General features: G+C 36.6%; 1 protein-coding gene across 4 annotated transcripts in view; it reads left to right on the plus strand.

Annotated features, from left to right (window-relative positions):
* The window catches only part of LOC135147820 (calmodulin-binding transcription activator 5-like), a 31,160-nt gene that overhangs the window by 8,433 nt on the left and 7,065 nt on the right, over positions 1-15,662 (plus strand). For all 4 annotated transcript variants that reach the window (XM_064081451.1, XM_064081454.1, XM_064081452.1 and 1 more), the window contains 3 exons: positions 56-194; positions 490-603; positions 686-744. In XM_064081451.1, coding sequence (XP_063937521.1) covers positions 56-194; positions 490-603; positions 686-744 — 312 coding nt within the window. The remainder of the gene's footprint in view (positions 1-55; positions 195-489; positions 604-685; positions 745-15,662) is intronic.

Here is a 15,662-nt window from a genome sequence, read left to right on the forward strand (position 1 = left end):
CTATCATATAATCAGCATAGTAGATAGTAATTGTTTTTTTTTCTGCATTATGTAGTCACAGGGTTCGCCATCGACACCTGTAAACTCCAACTCTTGCTCAATCCTTTCTGAGCCGTCTGTTTCTCAGCTTTTGTCAGAAGAATCTGATTCTGTAGTTGATCAAGTATACTATACAAGCGAGAAAGCATATTTAGGTATCAATAATTTCTATTTTTAAGTTACAGGATAATTTGAGCGGTTTGATACAATGCCTTTTAAACCAACCGATTAATATCGAGTATGTAAAAGTTATATGGTAAATCATATTCAACTCTCTTCGAGAAGCAACACAGGTAGATTAATTAAGCGTAAAGGACTTGCTTTTGCTGTAGTCGTCAAAGGTTCTCGTCTTGATTGAAGGCTGATCTTTAATTTTAATAGTACTATAATTATTGACTCGTTTACAAGTGTATGCCAGGATCTTAACATCTTTCCTTTTCCAAATAATAGATCCCAACGAGAGCATCCAAGATCATGAATATAGAATTCACGAGATCAACACGCTTGAATGGGACGAACTTGTGGTGCCTGAAGATCCCAACAAGTCAATTACAACTGAAGCTGGTAACGGTTTCTGTATTGCCTCCAGTAGAATCAAGCTCATCCTACACTATAATTATCTGAAATTAATTTTTTGTTATGGCAGGAATAATGTCAGGCTTTGAGCAACAAAACCAGTATGAAAGTAGTTGCTATACGACTAGTGTAAGTACATTAGCTGTTTGAAAGTAAGAAATATTTTTGTCCTGGATGAATAAGTCATATTTATTTTTAATTTGTGCAATCATATATTCTTAATATTTCGTGTGTCCTTGATGTTTTTTTCTTTCTTTTTTCTGCTTAATAGTGAAATCTGGTTAAAGATGTGTTCAAATTAGGATTAAATCTTTGCTAATTATTTTGTTTTTGAGCACAACAGTTATAGCATTGGGAGTCTCAACAAGACAATTTATCCTTTCTTGTATAAATTTTCAAATTTTTCTGCAAGATAACATTTCAATAGTCAAAAGAAATGCTAGCAACGATAGGCAAATGAAACAGATGTAACCGTTGAGTTCCTCTGTATACATCATGGAAAATAGGTTTGCATTACCTGGGAATTAGATTATTTTTTTTAATGTGGAAATGATATTACATGGTTACCTATGAGATTTGTATGTTCATGAAAGGACTTCGAGTTTATTCGAAGCACAGGAGAATGATACATACCAAAGAATGAAAAAAAATTGTATTTAGTTTGTGTTATTATTTTGTAATAAAAATAAAAGTAATTAATTAAAAAAAATACATACATTATTCAAATCTATTTGGAGGTAGTGAAATATTCTTTAAAAGGCCTTTTGTTTTCCTTTATTTACTAGTAATATCTTTTTACTAGAATCTTTGGTTCAGTTTTAAGGTATTCTCTTGTATATGGAGATGTAATCTGATTTAGTAATGAAAGATTTTGAATACTTTTGATATTGAGATTATTCTCGATCGGTTTTTCTTTTCCTAAGGGTAGTGGTCATTATGTAGAGAAGTCGTTGGTGGGTTTCTTCTGCTTAATTCACGAAAAAGTTATGTTTTCTGTATCACATTCCTTTTCTTCACCTCATTGTCTTGCATCAACCAATACTGAAAATTTTCACTACAGGATCTAGTTGATTTGGCTCCATTTTATTAGATATATCTTGTTTATCAATTTAATCAAACAGTAGTTGCAAAGTTTAGAAAAGTCATCCACCTGTGTGACAATGCCCCTGTGCCTACCATTAACCCGAGTGCTCTACCCGGTGACTAGTCGTAGTGCCTTATGAACCCTATCCCCACGTCCACCTGAGCACTCGAATACAGTCAACCTCCAACAACAAGTCTATCTCAGTATCTAGTTGATTTGGCTCCATTTTATTAGATATATCGTGTTTATCAATTTAATCAAACAGTAGGTGTAAAGTTTAGAAAAGTCATCCTCCTGTGCGGCAATTCCCCTGTGCCTACCATTAAGCCAAGTGCTCTACCCGGTGACTAGTCGTAGTGCCTTATGAACCCTATCCCCACGTCCACCCGAGCACTCCAATACAGTCAACCTCCAACAGTAAGTCTATCTCAGTATGCCAATATCCACAATAGTAAATACAAGCACGCAACAAGTATTTAGAGGATAAACACTCCAAACCATTTGATTGTCATTACAACCTAAAAGGAATACAAGAGATATAGACTAGAGCCCTTTACAATGCTTGCCTATCTTTTTTCTATCTATATTCTACTATGCATCTATATCTAACTATGCAGAATAGAATACTAGATCTAGAATATGTTTATATTAGAATTCATAATAAATCTATAAGCCACTTCTGATCCACGTCTTTTGCCAGTTTCCCTCATTTATATATCCAAAATTGTAAATTGTATATAACTGTCAACAAGTGCTTTGCCATGTTCTTATTGTTGCTACTTGAAGCTGCCCCAAGTTTTCCCCGAGCGTTCGACACCCGAAGCCCAATATTTGGCTCGAGCACCTGACCCCAACTGTGACGACTGTAATTTTCTTTTATTTCTATAAATATAAATTATGTATTGTCATAGTTGTATTGAATGTGAATTTTCCTACAAAGAATTTTGAAAACTCTTATAAAATTTATTTCTATTATTTGTTAATTAGAGTAAATATTTTAGGAGGTTATCAAGTTATCAAATTAGAATTCTTGAGAAAATTTGATTTCTAAATAATTTCAAAATTCAATCAACCTCTAAATTACATATAAAATTCATAGGTGATCAATTAATCTCGAAAATTTTATATTATTAGTTTTTGAATATTTCGGGATTTATAAAAAAATATTTTGATAATTTTTCGAGAAAATTTAATTGCAAGCTACCCCGATAAATTAGTGTAATGCCAGCTCGAAGTAAATGGGTGAGTCGGTTTAGTTAGACACGAGGCAGCACAAAAGCATACCCCGTGTCTACTTTCCACCGCCATCAGTACATCTCACCCTGTATATACACTACTTCATCCTAAACAACCAATTCAAAAACCCTCTCTCACCAAAATCTCTCGATCCTTTCTTAATCTCTCCCTCTCGACCTCACATGTATATATCAATTCCTCACCACCTGCCCACCTTTCCCACCCCATCTCCTACCCTCTGCTTTTTTTTTTCTTCCACCGCAAACACTGAAGCCTGTATTTTCTGATTTGTCGCCGCCGCTGTATTTTCGATTTACCGCCGACGTCGTACTTCTGTATTGCTGCCGCAACTGTTATTCCCTCTGGTCGTGCCATTTCTCGAAGTTCTAGTGTTTTTTTTTTTTTTTGTGTGTTTGATTTCTGCCCGACAATTCTCTCGAAGCTACAGCCTTGGTCTTCGATTTCTCTCAAGCCTGTTAATCACTGTTTCGAGTCGAGAACACCATCTGACCCTTGCACCTCTTTTCCCTCCGGTTAGGTATAAAGCCCTGTCTTAATCTTTGTAATCAGTTTATGTGTATATGTGTATGTGAGGTTGTTTATTTGTATAGTAGAGGGCTGATTAGATTGTTAATACAGGGGATGGTGATATTTAAATAAGTATGATTAAAAGGCGATTCATTATTAAAACAGTCTAAATTAGCATGTATTGGTATATAAGTACATGTATATGTGTTTGATTTCAAAATCAGGAGCTGTAAAGTTAATTTCGTGAATTATCAGATGGTAGTAATTTTGTGATAATTATACAGGAAGGTCTCAGTATATTCTGGGCATCTAAGTTTAATATGTAACTAGTTGATTTCGGCATTCAAGTATGTTTCCTGAGAATAATTATGTAAGAAATTGAGAAGGTAAAGTTTTAATTATGAACTTGTACATGTTTTAGTTAATTCGAGTATATGTACTTATATGATTAAAACTTTTAATTTAGTAAAGCATAGCATTGATAAATGGTTCACTGGGTTGTGATTAAATATTCTTGTTACTCGGTCAAAAGTTGTTGATTTACTGATTTGGGATTAATTAGTTGATTGTTGGATAGTATAAAAAAAAAACAGGTGGATAGTCCAATAAATAGAGGAAGTGCTGCCGAATTTTTGTCAGCAATTATACGTATAATTAATAACTAAGATAATACACTATAATAAGATGGGAACGTATGGTGTGTCAAGTGGTATAGTGACTAGCTATAATTATATGTGATTAAATTTTTATTACATTGTTAAATGATTATCTGATTGTTATAGACGAAGGGTAGCTTATAGTAGTTAGCAAGGTTATAATTCTAAAACCAGGCAACCTATCGTGTAGGTACCTATCCAAGGATATAATCTTTAGATCTCTTGCATCCTAGTACCACCTGTCCGAGGCAAGTAATTCTATTCTCAACTTGTATTTACTGCAAGTATTTTATTCAAATGCTATATTTAAAAGCTGAGTACTCTTTCCTTAAAACTGGTATTTATTACAAATGCATGACTTAAGTACGATTTTGAGTTGGAAAGAGGGACTTATCAAGTTGATATACATGGTTTCAAAATCTCTATAAATGATTTTCATAACTCGGTTAGTTCCTCGGTTGTAAGGCTTATCCGTTGTAAGTATACTTCCTATGGAATAAACCTTTTCTTAAAAATGAAATTCTTCAGAGCTGGGAAGTAAAAACTCAGATATAATTGGAGTTGCGTAAGAGGACCGTTATTTAACGGCCCAGCCTATTTGTTTGCGTAAGAGGACCATTGTAAAGCAATGGCCCAGCGTTATTTGAAGACCTAGCTAGTCTTCAGTTCCGGAACATGTTATTTTTGGACAATGCGTAACCATTGTCTAGGTTGCTGTAGACTGATCATCTACGGTGACTATTAACGTCCAATATATCTGAATGCTTTGGAAATTTATATATATATATATGCTTTTGAATTGTTGTGATTTCAAGATTAAAAGCATGCTGTTTTGTATACTTCCAGTTCAGTTACTTGCTCTGCTTTAACTCATGTTTTTTTTTTTTGTTAACTATTATACTTGCTGAGCTTTCTTTTGCTCACCTTGCTATTTCAAATTAACATTTCAGATGCCTCGCTTACCTAAGTCTACGAGTAAGCACGTGCCACCCCGCGCTCCACCTAGCACTTCCCTACTGGGCACTTTTCAGGTAGATGTTGAGACAATTAATTGCATAGGAAATGCCAAATGGAGTTGGAACGTAGTTAGTTAAACCTTTTGGATATAAGAAATCCCATGTCAGGATTATCTTATATCAATATATCTATATAAGTTGTAATATTTTGATAACTGTAGTCAAACTTAAACCTGGAAAGATCTTGGCAGGGGTCGTAGTCATTATAAACATGTATGTAAATTAGTTTTAACGTAATTTTCTTATTTTTGTCTTATCATCAATATTATATGACACCCAATTCTAGACCCCGGAATTTGGGACTGTCACAGTTGGTATCAGAGCCACAGGTTTAAGTCACTGAGTTAGGATAAAAAAAAAAAAGGTCAACATTAAGACAAACTTTGATTAAGATTATTAGATCGTGTCACAAACTCATATAGAGTTTAATAATTAAGATTATCGGATATAATCTTGATTAATTATCTGGTGTGGGTCGTGTTATTATTGGGTTTAAAATTCTAACACCTTTATTGTATATATATAAAATTTCAGCATCCTATAGAGATATCAGATACATCTGATGTGCCTCAGCACTCTCAGTCCGGTTCTTCTGAGCACCTATCGGACTCTGCACAGTCCCGATCACGGGATCGTACCCCTATACCTGCACCTGCCCCCACTCCTGCTCCTGAGACCTCATCTCAGCCTCGTTGGCCCCGTAGGTCTGTAAGTGCTATTAGGGATTTTCCGCCCGGATGTGGGCCCAGTAACTCTGCACCCCGTGCACACCCTACCACCTCTGCACGCCGTGCGCACCCCACTGCATCGGCACCACCTACCAGTCCACTCCCCGAGACTCCAGCCCCTGTGCCTTATCATGTTTATCGTGCCATGGTCTTAGACAGGGACTACCTCTATGCGAGGAACTTAGATTTGGCCCGCATGTTGGACCAGTCGGTGGCATCATCCTCTCTTGGGTATATATCCCCTTCCGATGATGTCCGTTCCCGAGTTAGGGCTTTGTACGATGTAGCCCTTCAGCAAGCTACAAACCTCGATGCCTATTCCGCAGAGGAGGCTAGAGATCACCTGGCTACTTTGGTTAACTGGCTGATTCCTCAGCTTCAGTTTCTGGGAGGTACTCCTTAGTGACATAGCAGATGGTGGAGGTTGGGTTGAAGTGCCGTTAGGATCGGAGGTTCCTATAGGTTAGATGTGTTGGTTTGTTTCTTTACTAGTATGTAACCAGGCTATTTAATTTAGCCAAATTTTGTGGTGTAGCGGCGATGATCTTGTAGTTCCTGTTGCTTGGATGTTGTAATCAGTTTTTATATATGTAAATTATGGTTGTTCTTTCATTAGCCTGGTTGTTACTATTACTGTTGTGACTTCGGTATCTCTCTCATGAATGGACCCTACAATAGTAGTGCATTGTAGTAAATTACTTTTCTATGGTATTTTTCTGTTACTTCAGCACTAACAAGCAACACATATGGATAGAATTTGCAATTTTGAAAATGATAATCATGTCGTTATAAAAAAAAAAATTAGTTGCAAATGTCTAAATGGGTTGGTTGTGATGTTGCAGTAAAATGCCAGAAAAAGTATACACTAGAGCCAGAGCATCAACTTCTGGTTCTGCTGATGGTCCAGCCATGAACGAGGTAATAGATCTGTTGCGACAACAGACCCAACAAATGGCACAACAGCAACAGCAATTCCAGCAACAACAAATGCAACAACAACAAATAATTTTACAACAACAACAAATCCAACAACAGCAACTGCACCTTCAGCAGCAATACCACCAAGGGGGTGTAAATCAATCTGCAAACTTTAAGACTTTTCAGGCTGTCAAACCCCCAGAATTTAAGGGAGAAGCGGACCCTATTGCTGCAAGGGTCTGGCTCAAGGAGATAGAAAAAGCCTTCAATTTAGTTAAGGTAAGTGATGAAGTGAAGACTGAATATGCTACTTATTTTCTGAAAAACGAGGCAAACTACTGGTGGGAGTCTACCAAAGCCTTAGAAGAAGAAGAAATAATCCCTTGGGCTAGATTTACTGAGTTATTCCTAGAAAAATATTTCCCCGATTATGTCCAAAATCAGATGGAAATAGATTTTCTAGAACTAAAACAAGGTGATAAGAGTGTAGCTGAGTATGAAGCTAGATTTACAGAATTAGCCAGATTTGTTCCTTCATACGTAAGTTCTGAGGGCCAGAAGGCCAAAAGGTTCCAACAAGGGTTGAAACCGGAAATTCGAAGTGGAGTGGTAGTTTTGCAGTTAAAGTCATATTCTTCAGTTGTCCAAGCCGCGATGATTATAGAGAATGATCAGAACTTGACAGCTAGGGAGAAAGAAAATAAGAAGAGAAAAGCAGGAAACAGTGAGACGAATCAAGGACAAAGGAATTCCCCACAGGGAATTCAAAATAAGTTTGGGTTCAGACAAGACCGGAATCGAGGATTTAAGAATCAAAGGTTCAATCAAAATAGGCAAGGCAATCCACCACGAGGCCCTAGTCAAACCGGGATAGTTAGACCCCCTATCATACCTGAATGTAAGAAATGTGGGAAGAAGCATATGGGTACTTGTCGGATGGATGTCGAATGTTTTAAGTGTGGCGGGAAGGGGCATTACGCTAATGAATGTACGAACCTGAATACACCCTGCAGCAAATGTGGAAAGATGGGGCATAATTTCAGAAATTGTAGGAGCTCAACTCAGGATAACGCCGGGGTTAGTACAACAAAGAGTCAGGCGACAAACACAGCAAGAGCCAGGAATTTTAAAATGACCAAGAAGTCAGCAACACGGAATTCGGATGTAGTGGCAGGTACGCTTTCCCTCAACTCTGTGCCTGTCAAAGTTTTATTTGATTCGGGAGCATCTCGGTCATTTGTGTCTAAAGATTGTGTATCTAAATTGGGTCTTAAGATGATTAACTTGGCTGAAACCCTGATTGTTGAAGTAGCTAACCAAGATAAAGTATCTGTGAATCAGTTTTGCCCCCAATGTGGAATAGAAATCATAGGACATCATTTCTTAGCAGACCTAATACCCTTTAAATTAGGAGAGTTTGATGTAATATTGGGAATGGATTGGTTGTCTCAATATAGGGCCAAGATTGATTGTGAGAAGAAGCAAATAGAAATGGTTACAGAGACTAATGTCAAGATAAAATTTCAAGGATTAAGACAAGGGAAAGAATTTCTAACCATTATACAAGCAAAGAAATTATTGAGACAGGGTTGTGAAGCATATTTAGCACATGTGGTAGATATGGAAAAGGAAACCCCAAAGTTAGAAGACATAGAAATAGTTAAAGACTTCCAAGATGTGTTTCCAGAAGAATTGCCAGGATTACCCCCGGATCGAGAAATAGAATTTTCAATAGAGTTAGCACCGGGAACTGAACCTGTGTCAAAAGCTCCTTATAGGATGGCACCTGTAGAAATGAAAGAATTAGCAAAGCAGCTACAAGAATTATTGGATAAAGGAGTGATTAGACCAAGTGTGTCCCCGTGGGGAGCACCAGTGTTGTTTGTAAAGAAGAAAGATGGGAGTATGAGACTTTGCATCGATTACCGAGAGTTGAATAAGTTGACTATAAAGAACAAGTACCCTCTTCCAAGAATAGATGATTTATTTGATCAACTTAAAGGAGCGGTGTGTTTTTCAAAAATCGACTTAAGATCTGGTTACCACCAACTAAAGATTAAGCCCGAAGATATTCCGAAAACAGCATTTAGAACCAGATATGGTCACTACGAGTTTTTGGTAATGTCTTTTGGTTTGACCAATGCACCGGCAGCATTTATGGATTTAATGAACAGGGTATTCAAGAAATACTTGGATAAGTTTGTGATAGTATTCATTGATGATATCTTGATTTACTCTAAGTCAAAGGAGGAACATGCAGGGCATCTGAGAATGGCGTTAGAAACACTTAGGGAAAAGAAATTATATGCTAAATTTTCTAAGTGTGAGTTTTGGTTAGAAGAAGTACAATTCTTAGGCCATGTAGTAGGAATGGAAGGAATTAAAGTTGATCCTGCAAAGATCGAGGCAGTAATGAAATGGGAAAGACCGAAGACACCCACGGAAATAAGAAGTTTCTTGGGATTGGCTGGTTATTATAGGAGATTTGTCCAAGATTTTTCCAAAATAGCTACGCCATTGACCAAGCTTACGAGAAAGGGTGAGAAGTTTGTATGGAACGATAAATGTGAGGAAAGTTTCCAGGAATTAAAGAAAAGATTAGTATCCGCTCCAGTATTGGCACTACCCGATGAGAAAGGCGATTTTGTGATTTATAGTGACGCTTCTCTGAAAGGTTTAGGTTGTGTGTTAATGCAACATGGTAAAGTTATCGCGTACGCGTCTAGACAACTAAAACCTCATGAGCAGAAGTATCCCACCCATGATCTGGAATTAGCAGCAATTGTATTCGCATTAAAATTGTGGAGACATTATCTGTATGGAGAAAAGTGTGATATTTACACGGACCATAAAAGTCTAAAATATATCTTCACCCAAAAGGAGTTAAATATGAGACAGAGGAGGTGGTTGGAGTTAATTAAAGATTATGATTGTACGATTAATTATCACCCCGGGAAAGCGAATGTAGTGGCTGATGCTTTAAGCAGAAAAGAGAGATTGAATATGCTTACCATAGCTGAGGAACTCTCTTGGGATTTAGAGAAATTGGAAATCGAAGTATGTAAACCAGGAGCTAACCAAGAAAGACTATATGAGATAACATTTCAACCGGAATTGTTAGAAAGAATCAGGAGATGCCAAGAAGAAGTTATGAATCAAGAATTAGATCAATTGACTGGAGAAGAGATATGTACGCAAAAAGATGAAAAAGGAGTATATAGGTTCTGTTCTAGGATTTGGGTACCTAAGGATACAAAGTTAAGGAGGGAAATTCTAAAGGAAGCTCATAGCTCCCGATATTCGATTCACCCAGGGAGTACAAAAATGTATCAAGATCTAAAAGGAAACTTTTGGTGGCCAGGGATGAAAAAGGATGTGGCAGAATGGGTTAGTAAATGTGATACATGTCAAAGGATTAAAGCAGAACACCAACGACCAAGTGGATTGCTACAACCTTTGGAGATTCCTGAATGGAAATGGGAACAGATTGCCATGGATTTTGTTGTAGGATTACCGAAAACTAAGTCAGGCCATGATGCTATTTGGGTAATCATAGATAGATTGACCAAGTCAGCGCATTTTCTACCTATTAATGAGAGATCCTCCTTAGAAAAGTTAGTACAAATATATTTGAAAGACATCGTGTCAAGGCATGGAGTGCCAGTATCCATTGTGTCGGATAGGGATCCCAGATTTAATTCGAGATTTTGGATTAAATTCCAGGAATGTTTAGGAACAAAACTGAACATGAGTACAGCCTATCATCCTCAGACTGATGGACAGAGCGAAAGGACAATTCAGACAATTGAAGATATGCTTAGGGCATGTACCTTAGATTTTAGAGGAAGCTGGGATGAACATTTACCATTAATAGAGTTTTCCTACAATAATAGTTATCATGCTAGCATCGGAATGCCGCCTTATGCAGCCTTATATGGAAGGAAGTGTAGATCACCACTTTGTTGGGATGAAGTAGGCGAAAGGAAGATATTGGGGCCTGACTTGGTTCAACAAACGCAGGATGTGGTTAAGGTGATTCAGAAAAGGCTAGAATCGGCTCAAAATAGACAGAAGAAGAATGCGGATTTGCACCGAAAAGATATAGAAATAGAAGTTGGATCTTTGGTGTTATTAAAAGTTTCCCCTTGGAAAGGATTAGTTAGATTTGGGCAGAAAAGCAAGTTAAGCCCAAGGTTTATTGGTCCTTACGAGGTTTTGAATCGTGTAGGCAAAGTGGCTTATGAGTTAGCCCTACCACCTCATATGCACCATATTCATAATGTGTTCCATGTGTCAATGTTAAAGAAGTACATCCCGGATTCGAACCAGGTTATAGAATACGAACAAGTGGAGATCCAACCAGACCTTTCCTATGTAGAGAAGCCAATCAAGATCCTAGATCGAAAGGAGAAAGTTCTTCGAAATAAATCTGTATCTACTGTCAAAGTATTATGGAGAAATCCCAGAGTAGAAGAAATCACTTGGGAATTAGAAAGTGAAATGCGAAATCGTTATCCTCACCTATTTAATTAGATTAGATTCTGAGGACAGAATCTTTTTTAAGGGGGGAAGGCTGTGACGACTGTAATTTTCTTTTATTTCTATAAATATAAATTATGTATTGTCATAGTTGTATTGAATGTGAATTTTCCTACAAAGAATTTTGAAAACTCTTATAAAATTTATTTCTATTATTTGTTAATTAGAGTAAATATTTTAGGAGGTTATCAAGTTATCAAATTAGAATTCTTGAGAAAATTTGATTTCTAAATAATTTCAAAATTCAATCAACCTCTAAATTACATATAAAATTCATAGGTGATCAATTAATCTCGAAAATTTTATATTATTAGTTTTTGAATATTTCGGGATTTATAAAAAAATATTTTGATAATTTTTCGAGAAAATTTAATTGCAAGCTACCCCGATAAATTAGTGTAATGCCAGCTCGAAGTAAATGGGTGAGTCGGTTTAGTTAGACACGAGGCAGCACAAAAGCATACCCCGTGTCTACTTTCCACCGCCATCAGTACATCTCACCCTGTATATACACTACTTCATCCTAAACAACCAATTCAAAAACCCTCTCTCACCAAAATCTCTCGATCCTTTCTTAATCTCTCCCTCTCGACCTCACATGTATATATCAATTCCTCACCACCTGCCCACCTTTCCCACCCCATCTCCTACCCTCTGCTTTTTTTTTTCTTCCACCGCAAACACTGAAGCCTGTATTTTCTGATTTGTCGCCGCCGCTGTATTTTCGATTTACCGCCGACGTCGTACTTCTGTATTGCTGCCGCAACTGTTATTCCCTCTGGTCGTGCCATTTCTCGAAGTTCTAGTGTTTTTTTTTTTTTTGTGTGTTTGATTTCTGCCCGACAATTCTCTCGAAGCTACAGCCTTGGTCTTCGATTTCTCTCAAGCCTGTTAATCACTGTTTCGAGTCGAGAACACCATCTGACCCTTGCACCTCTTTTCCCTCCGGTTAGGTATAAAGCCCTGTCTTAATCTTTGTAATCAGTTTATGTGTATATGTGTATGTGAGGTTGTTTATTTGTATAGTAGAGGGCTGATTAGATTGTTAATACAGGGGATGGTGATATTTAAATAAGTATGATTAAAAGGCGATTCATTATTAAAACAGTCTAAATTAGCATGTATTGGTATATAAGTACATGTATATGTGTTTGATTTCAAAATCAGGAGCTGTAAAGTTAATTTCGTGAATTATCAGATGGTAGTAATTTTGTGATAATTATACAGGAAGGTCTCAGTATATTCTGGGCATCTAAGTTTAATATGTAACTAGTTGATTTCGGCATTCAAGTATGTTTCCTGAGAATAATTATGTAAGAAATTGAGAAGGTAAAGTTTTAATTATGAACTTGTACATGTTTTAGTTAATTCGAGTATATGTACTTATATGATTAAAACTTTTAATTTAGTAAAGCATAGCATTGATAAATGGTTCACTGGGTTGTGATTAAATATTCTTGTTACTCGGTCAAAAGTTGTTGATTTACTGATTTGGGATTAATTAGTTGATTGTTGGATAGTATAAAAAAAAAACAGGTGGATAGTCCAATAAATAGAGGAAGTGCTGCCGAATTTTTGTCAGCAATTATACGTATAATTAATAACTAAGATAATACACTATAATAAGATGGGAACGTATGGTGTGTCAAGTGGTATAGTGACTAGCTATAATTATATGTGATTAAATTTTTATTACATTGTTAAATGATTATCTGATTGTTATAGACGAAGGGTAGCTTATAGTAGTTAGCAAGGTTATAATTCTAAAACCAGGCAACCTATCGTGTAGGTACCTATCCAAGGATATAATCTTTAGATCTCTTGCATCCTAGTACCACCTGTCCGAGGCAAGTAATTCTATTCTCAACTTGTATTTACTGCAAGTATTTTATTCAAATGCTATATTTAAAAGCTGAGTACTCTTTCCTTAAAACTGGTATTTATTACAAATGCATGACTTAAGTACGATTTTGAGTTGGAAAGAGGGACTTATCAAGTTGATATACATGGTTTCAAAATCTCTATAAATGATTTTCATAACTCGGTTAGTTCCTCGGTTGTAAGGCTTATCCGTTGTAAGTATACTTCCTATGGAATAAACCTTTTCTTAAAAATGAAATTCTTCAGAGCTGGGAAGTAAAAACTCAGATATAATTGGAGTTGCGTAAGAGGACCGTTATTTAACGGCCCAGCCTATTTGTTTGCGTAAGAGGACCATTGTAAAGCAATGGCCCAGCGTTATTTGAAGACCTAGCTAGTCTTCAGTTCCGGAACATGTTATTTTTGGACAATGCGTAACCATTGTCTAGGTTGCTGTAGACTGATCATCTACGGTGACTATTAACGTCCAATATATCTGAATGCTTTGGAAATTTATATATATATATATGCTTTTGAATTGTTGTGATTTCAAGATTAAAAGCATGCTGTTTTGTATACTTCCAGTTCAGTTACTTGCTCTGCTTTAACTCATGTTTTTTTTTTTGTTAACTATTATACTTGCTGAGCTTTCTTTTGCTCACCTTGCTATTTCAAATTAACATTTCAGATGCCTCGCTTACCTAAGTCTACGAGTAAGCACGTGCCACCCCGCGCTCCACCTAGCACTTCCCTACTGGGCACTTTTCAGGTAGATGTTGAGACAATTAATTGCATAGGAAATGCCAAATGGAGTTGGAACGTAGTTAGTTAAACCTTTTGGATATAAGAAATCCCATGTCAGGATTATCTTATATCAATATATCTATATAAGTTGTAATATTTTGATAACTGTAGTCAAACTTAAACCTGGAAAGATCTTGGCAGGGGTCGTAGTCATTATAAACATGTATGTAAATTAGTTTTAACGTAATTTTCTTATTTTTGTCTTATCATCAATATTATATGACACCCAATTCTAGACCCCGGAATTTGGGACTGTCACACCAACACCTAGTATTCGGCCCGAGCGCCTGACCCCGACACCTACTGCTAGACCTGGCAATTCGTGTCGTGTCGTGAACTTTCGTGTCGTGTCCCTGAAATCCAAACACGAACATGACACGAAAAAAAAATGAAATAACCCGACACGACACGAAGTACACGAATTTTTGTGTGCTTGGAAATATACGACACGAATTGAACACGAAATGAAATATACACGAAAAGTACATGAAATGTACACGAAATGAAAAAATAGAATATTAAATTACATTTTTAATATTTTTAAAATTGATATTTAATTAATTTTTATATATTATTTGATATTATATCTATGTTATTTATAAAAACTACTATTACAATTAAATTATATATAATAAATCATGTTATTACTATTTATTATTAATTATTAATTATTATAATTAATTAAGCATATCATGTACTTCGTGTCGTGTCGTGTACTCGATGGGTAAACCCAAAACCAACATGAAATTAAGTCGTGTACTTTCGTGTCGTGTACTTAAAACGTAAACACAAACACGATTTTTTCGTGTCGTTTTCGTGTCGTGTACGAAATTGCCGGGTCTACCTACTGCTACCTCAACCACCATTCAGTTTTAGACAAGCTCAATTATACCCCTCTGAATGCTCAGGTACTCAAGCCACGCGCATTATCTTGCACCATAGCCTGCTACGAACTGTCATCATCAAACCGCTCAGCGCCTTACCCCGATACCCCACCACAACGCGTCGGTGCATGCCTAATGAATGAATCTAGCATTCGGTTTTTTTTTCGTGCCAATGGCCAATTCTCATTTCCCTAAACTCTTGATTATATAATGAGGAACCTTCTCCTAGCCAACCTTTACAAGTCCGACCTAGGCCAATACAACCCTTGACGCCCGTCGCCAGATACTCGATGTCCGGTGTCAATCGAAGATGTCATGCATTTTCCATGTTCTACTTTATAGCCAGTTGCTTTTGGGTTGTTCCTCTGGATCGTCCCTCATTTTTTTATTTTTAGTTTTCTCTAGCTTCCTAATTGTGCTTCCTACATGAGTTGTATTGCTTGAATACACTCTAGTTCTTTTGTTTTATTGCTAAATAACATCAAATTCATATTGCCAGTTGACTAAAATCACACATGATAATTGTTGATACAGTTATGCGTAAGCATTAGTCCAGGTAGTTCGGGGCTTAATTTTACAATGATACCTAAGCAGCAATCTTCGCAGCAGGTGCTTGTCGACTTGTCGTTGCCCTAATGCCTAGATATAAGGCGTAGTAATTAGGGGCTTGTTGTCAAGCCGAGACTGATATTCAAAGTTATGATACATAATGTCATGTGTATAGGAAGAGTCTTAGGTCTTGTTTGGTATTGTTGCTGACACCAACTTTTCAGTAAAAATAATGTTTGGTTAAG

Source organism: Daucus carota, chromosome 7 (assembly GCF_001625215.2).
Source record: "Daucus carota subsp. sativus chromosome 7, DH1 v3.0, whole genome shotgun sequence".
NCBI classification, from domain to species: domain Eukaryota; kingdom Viridiplantae; phylum Streptophyta; class Magnoliopsida; order Apiales; family Apiaceae; genus Daucus; species Daucus carota.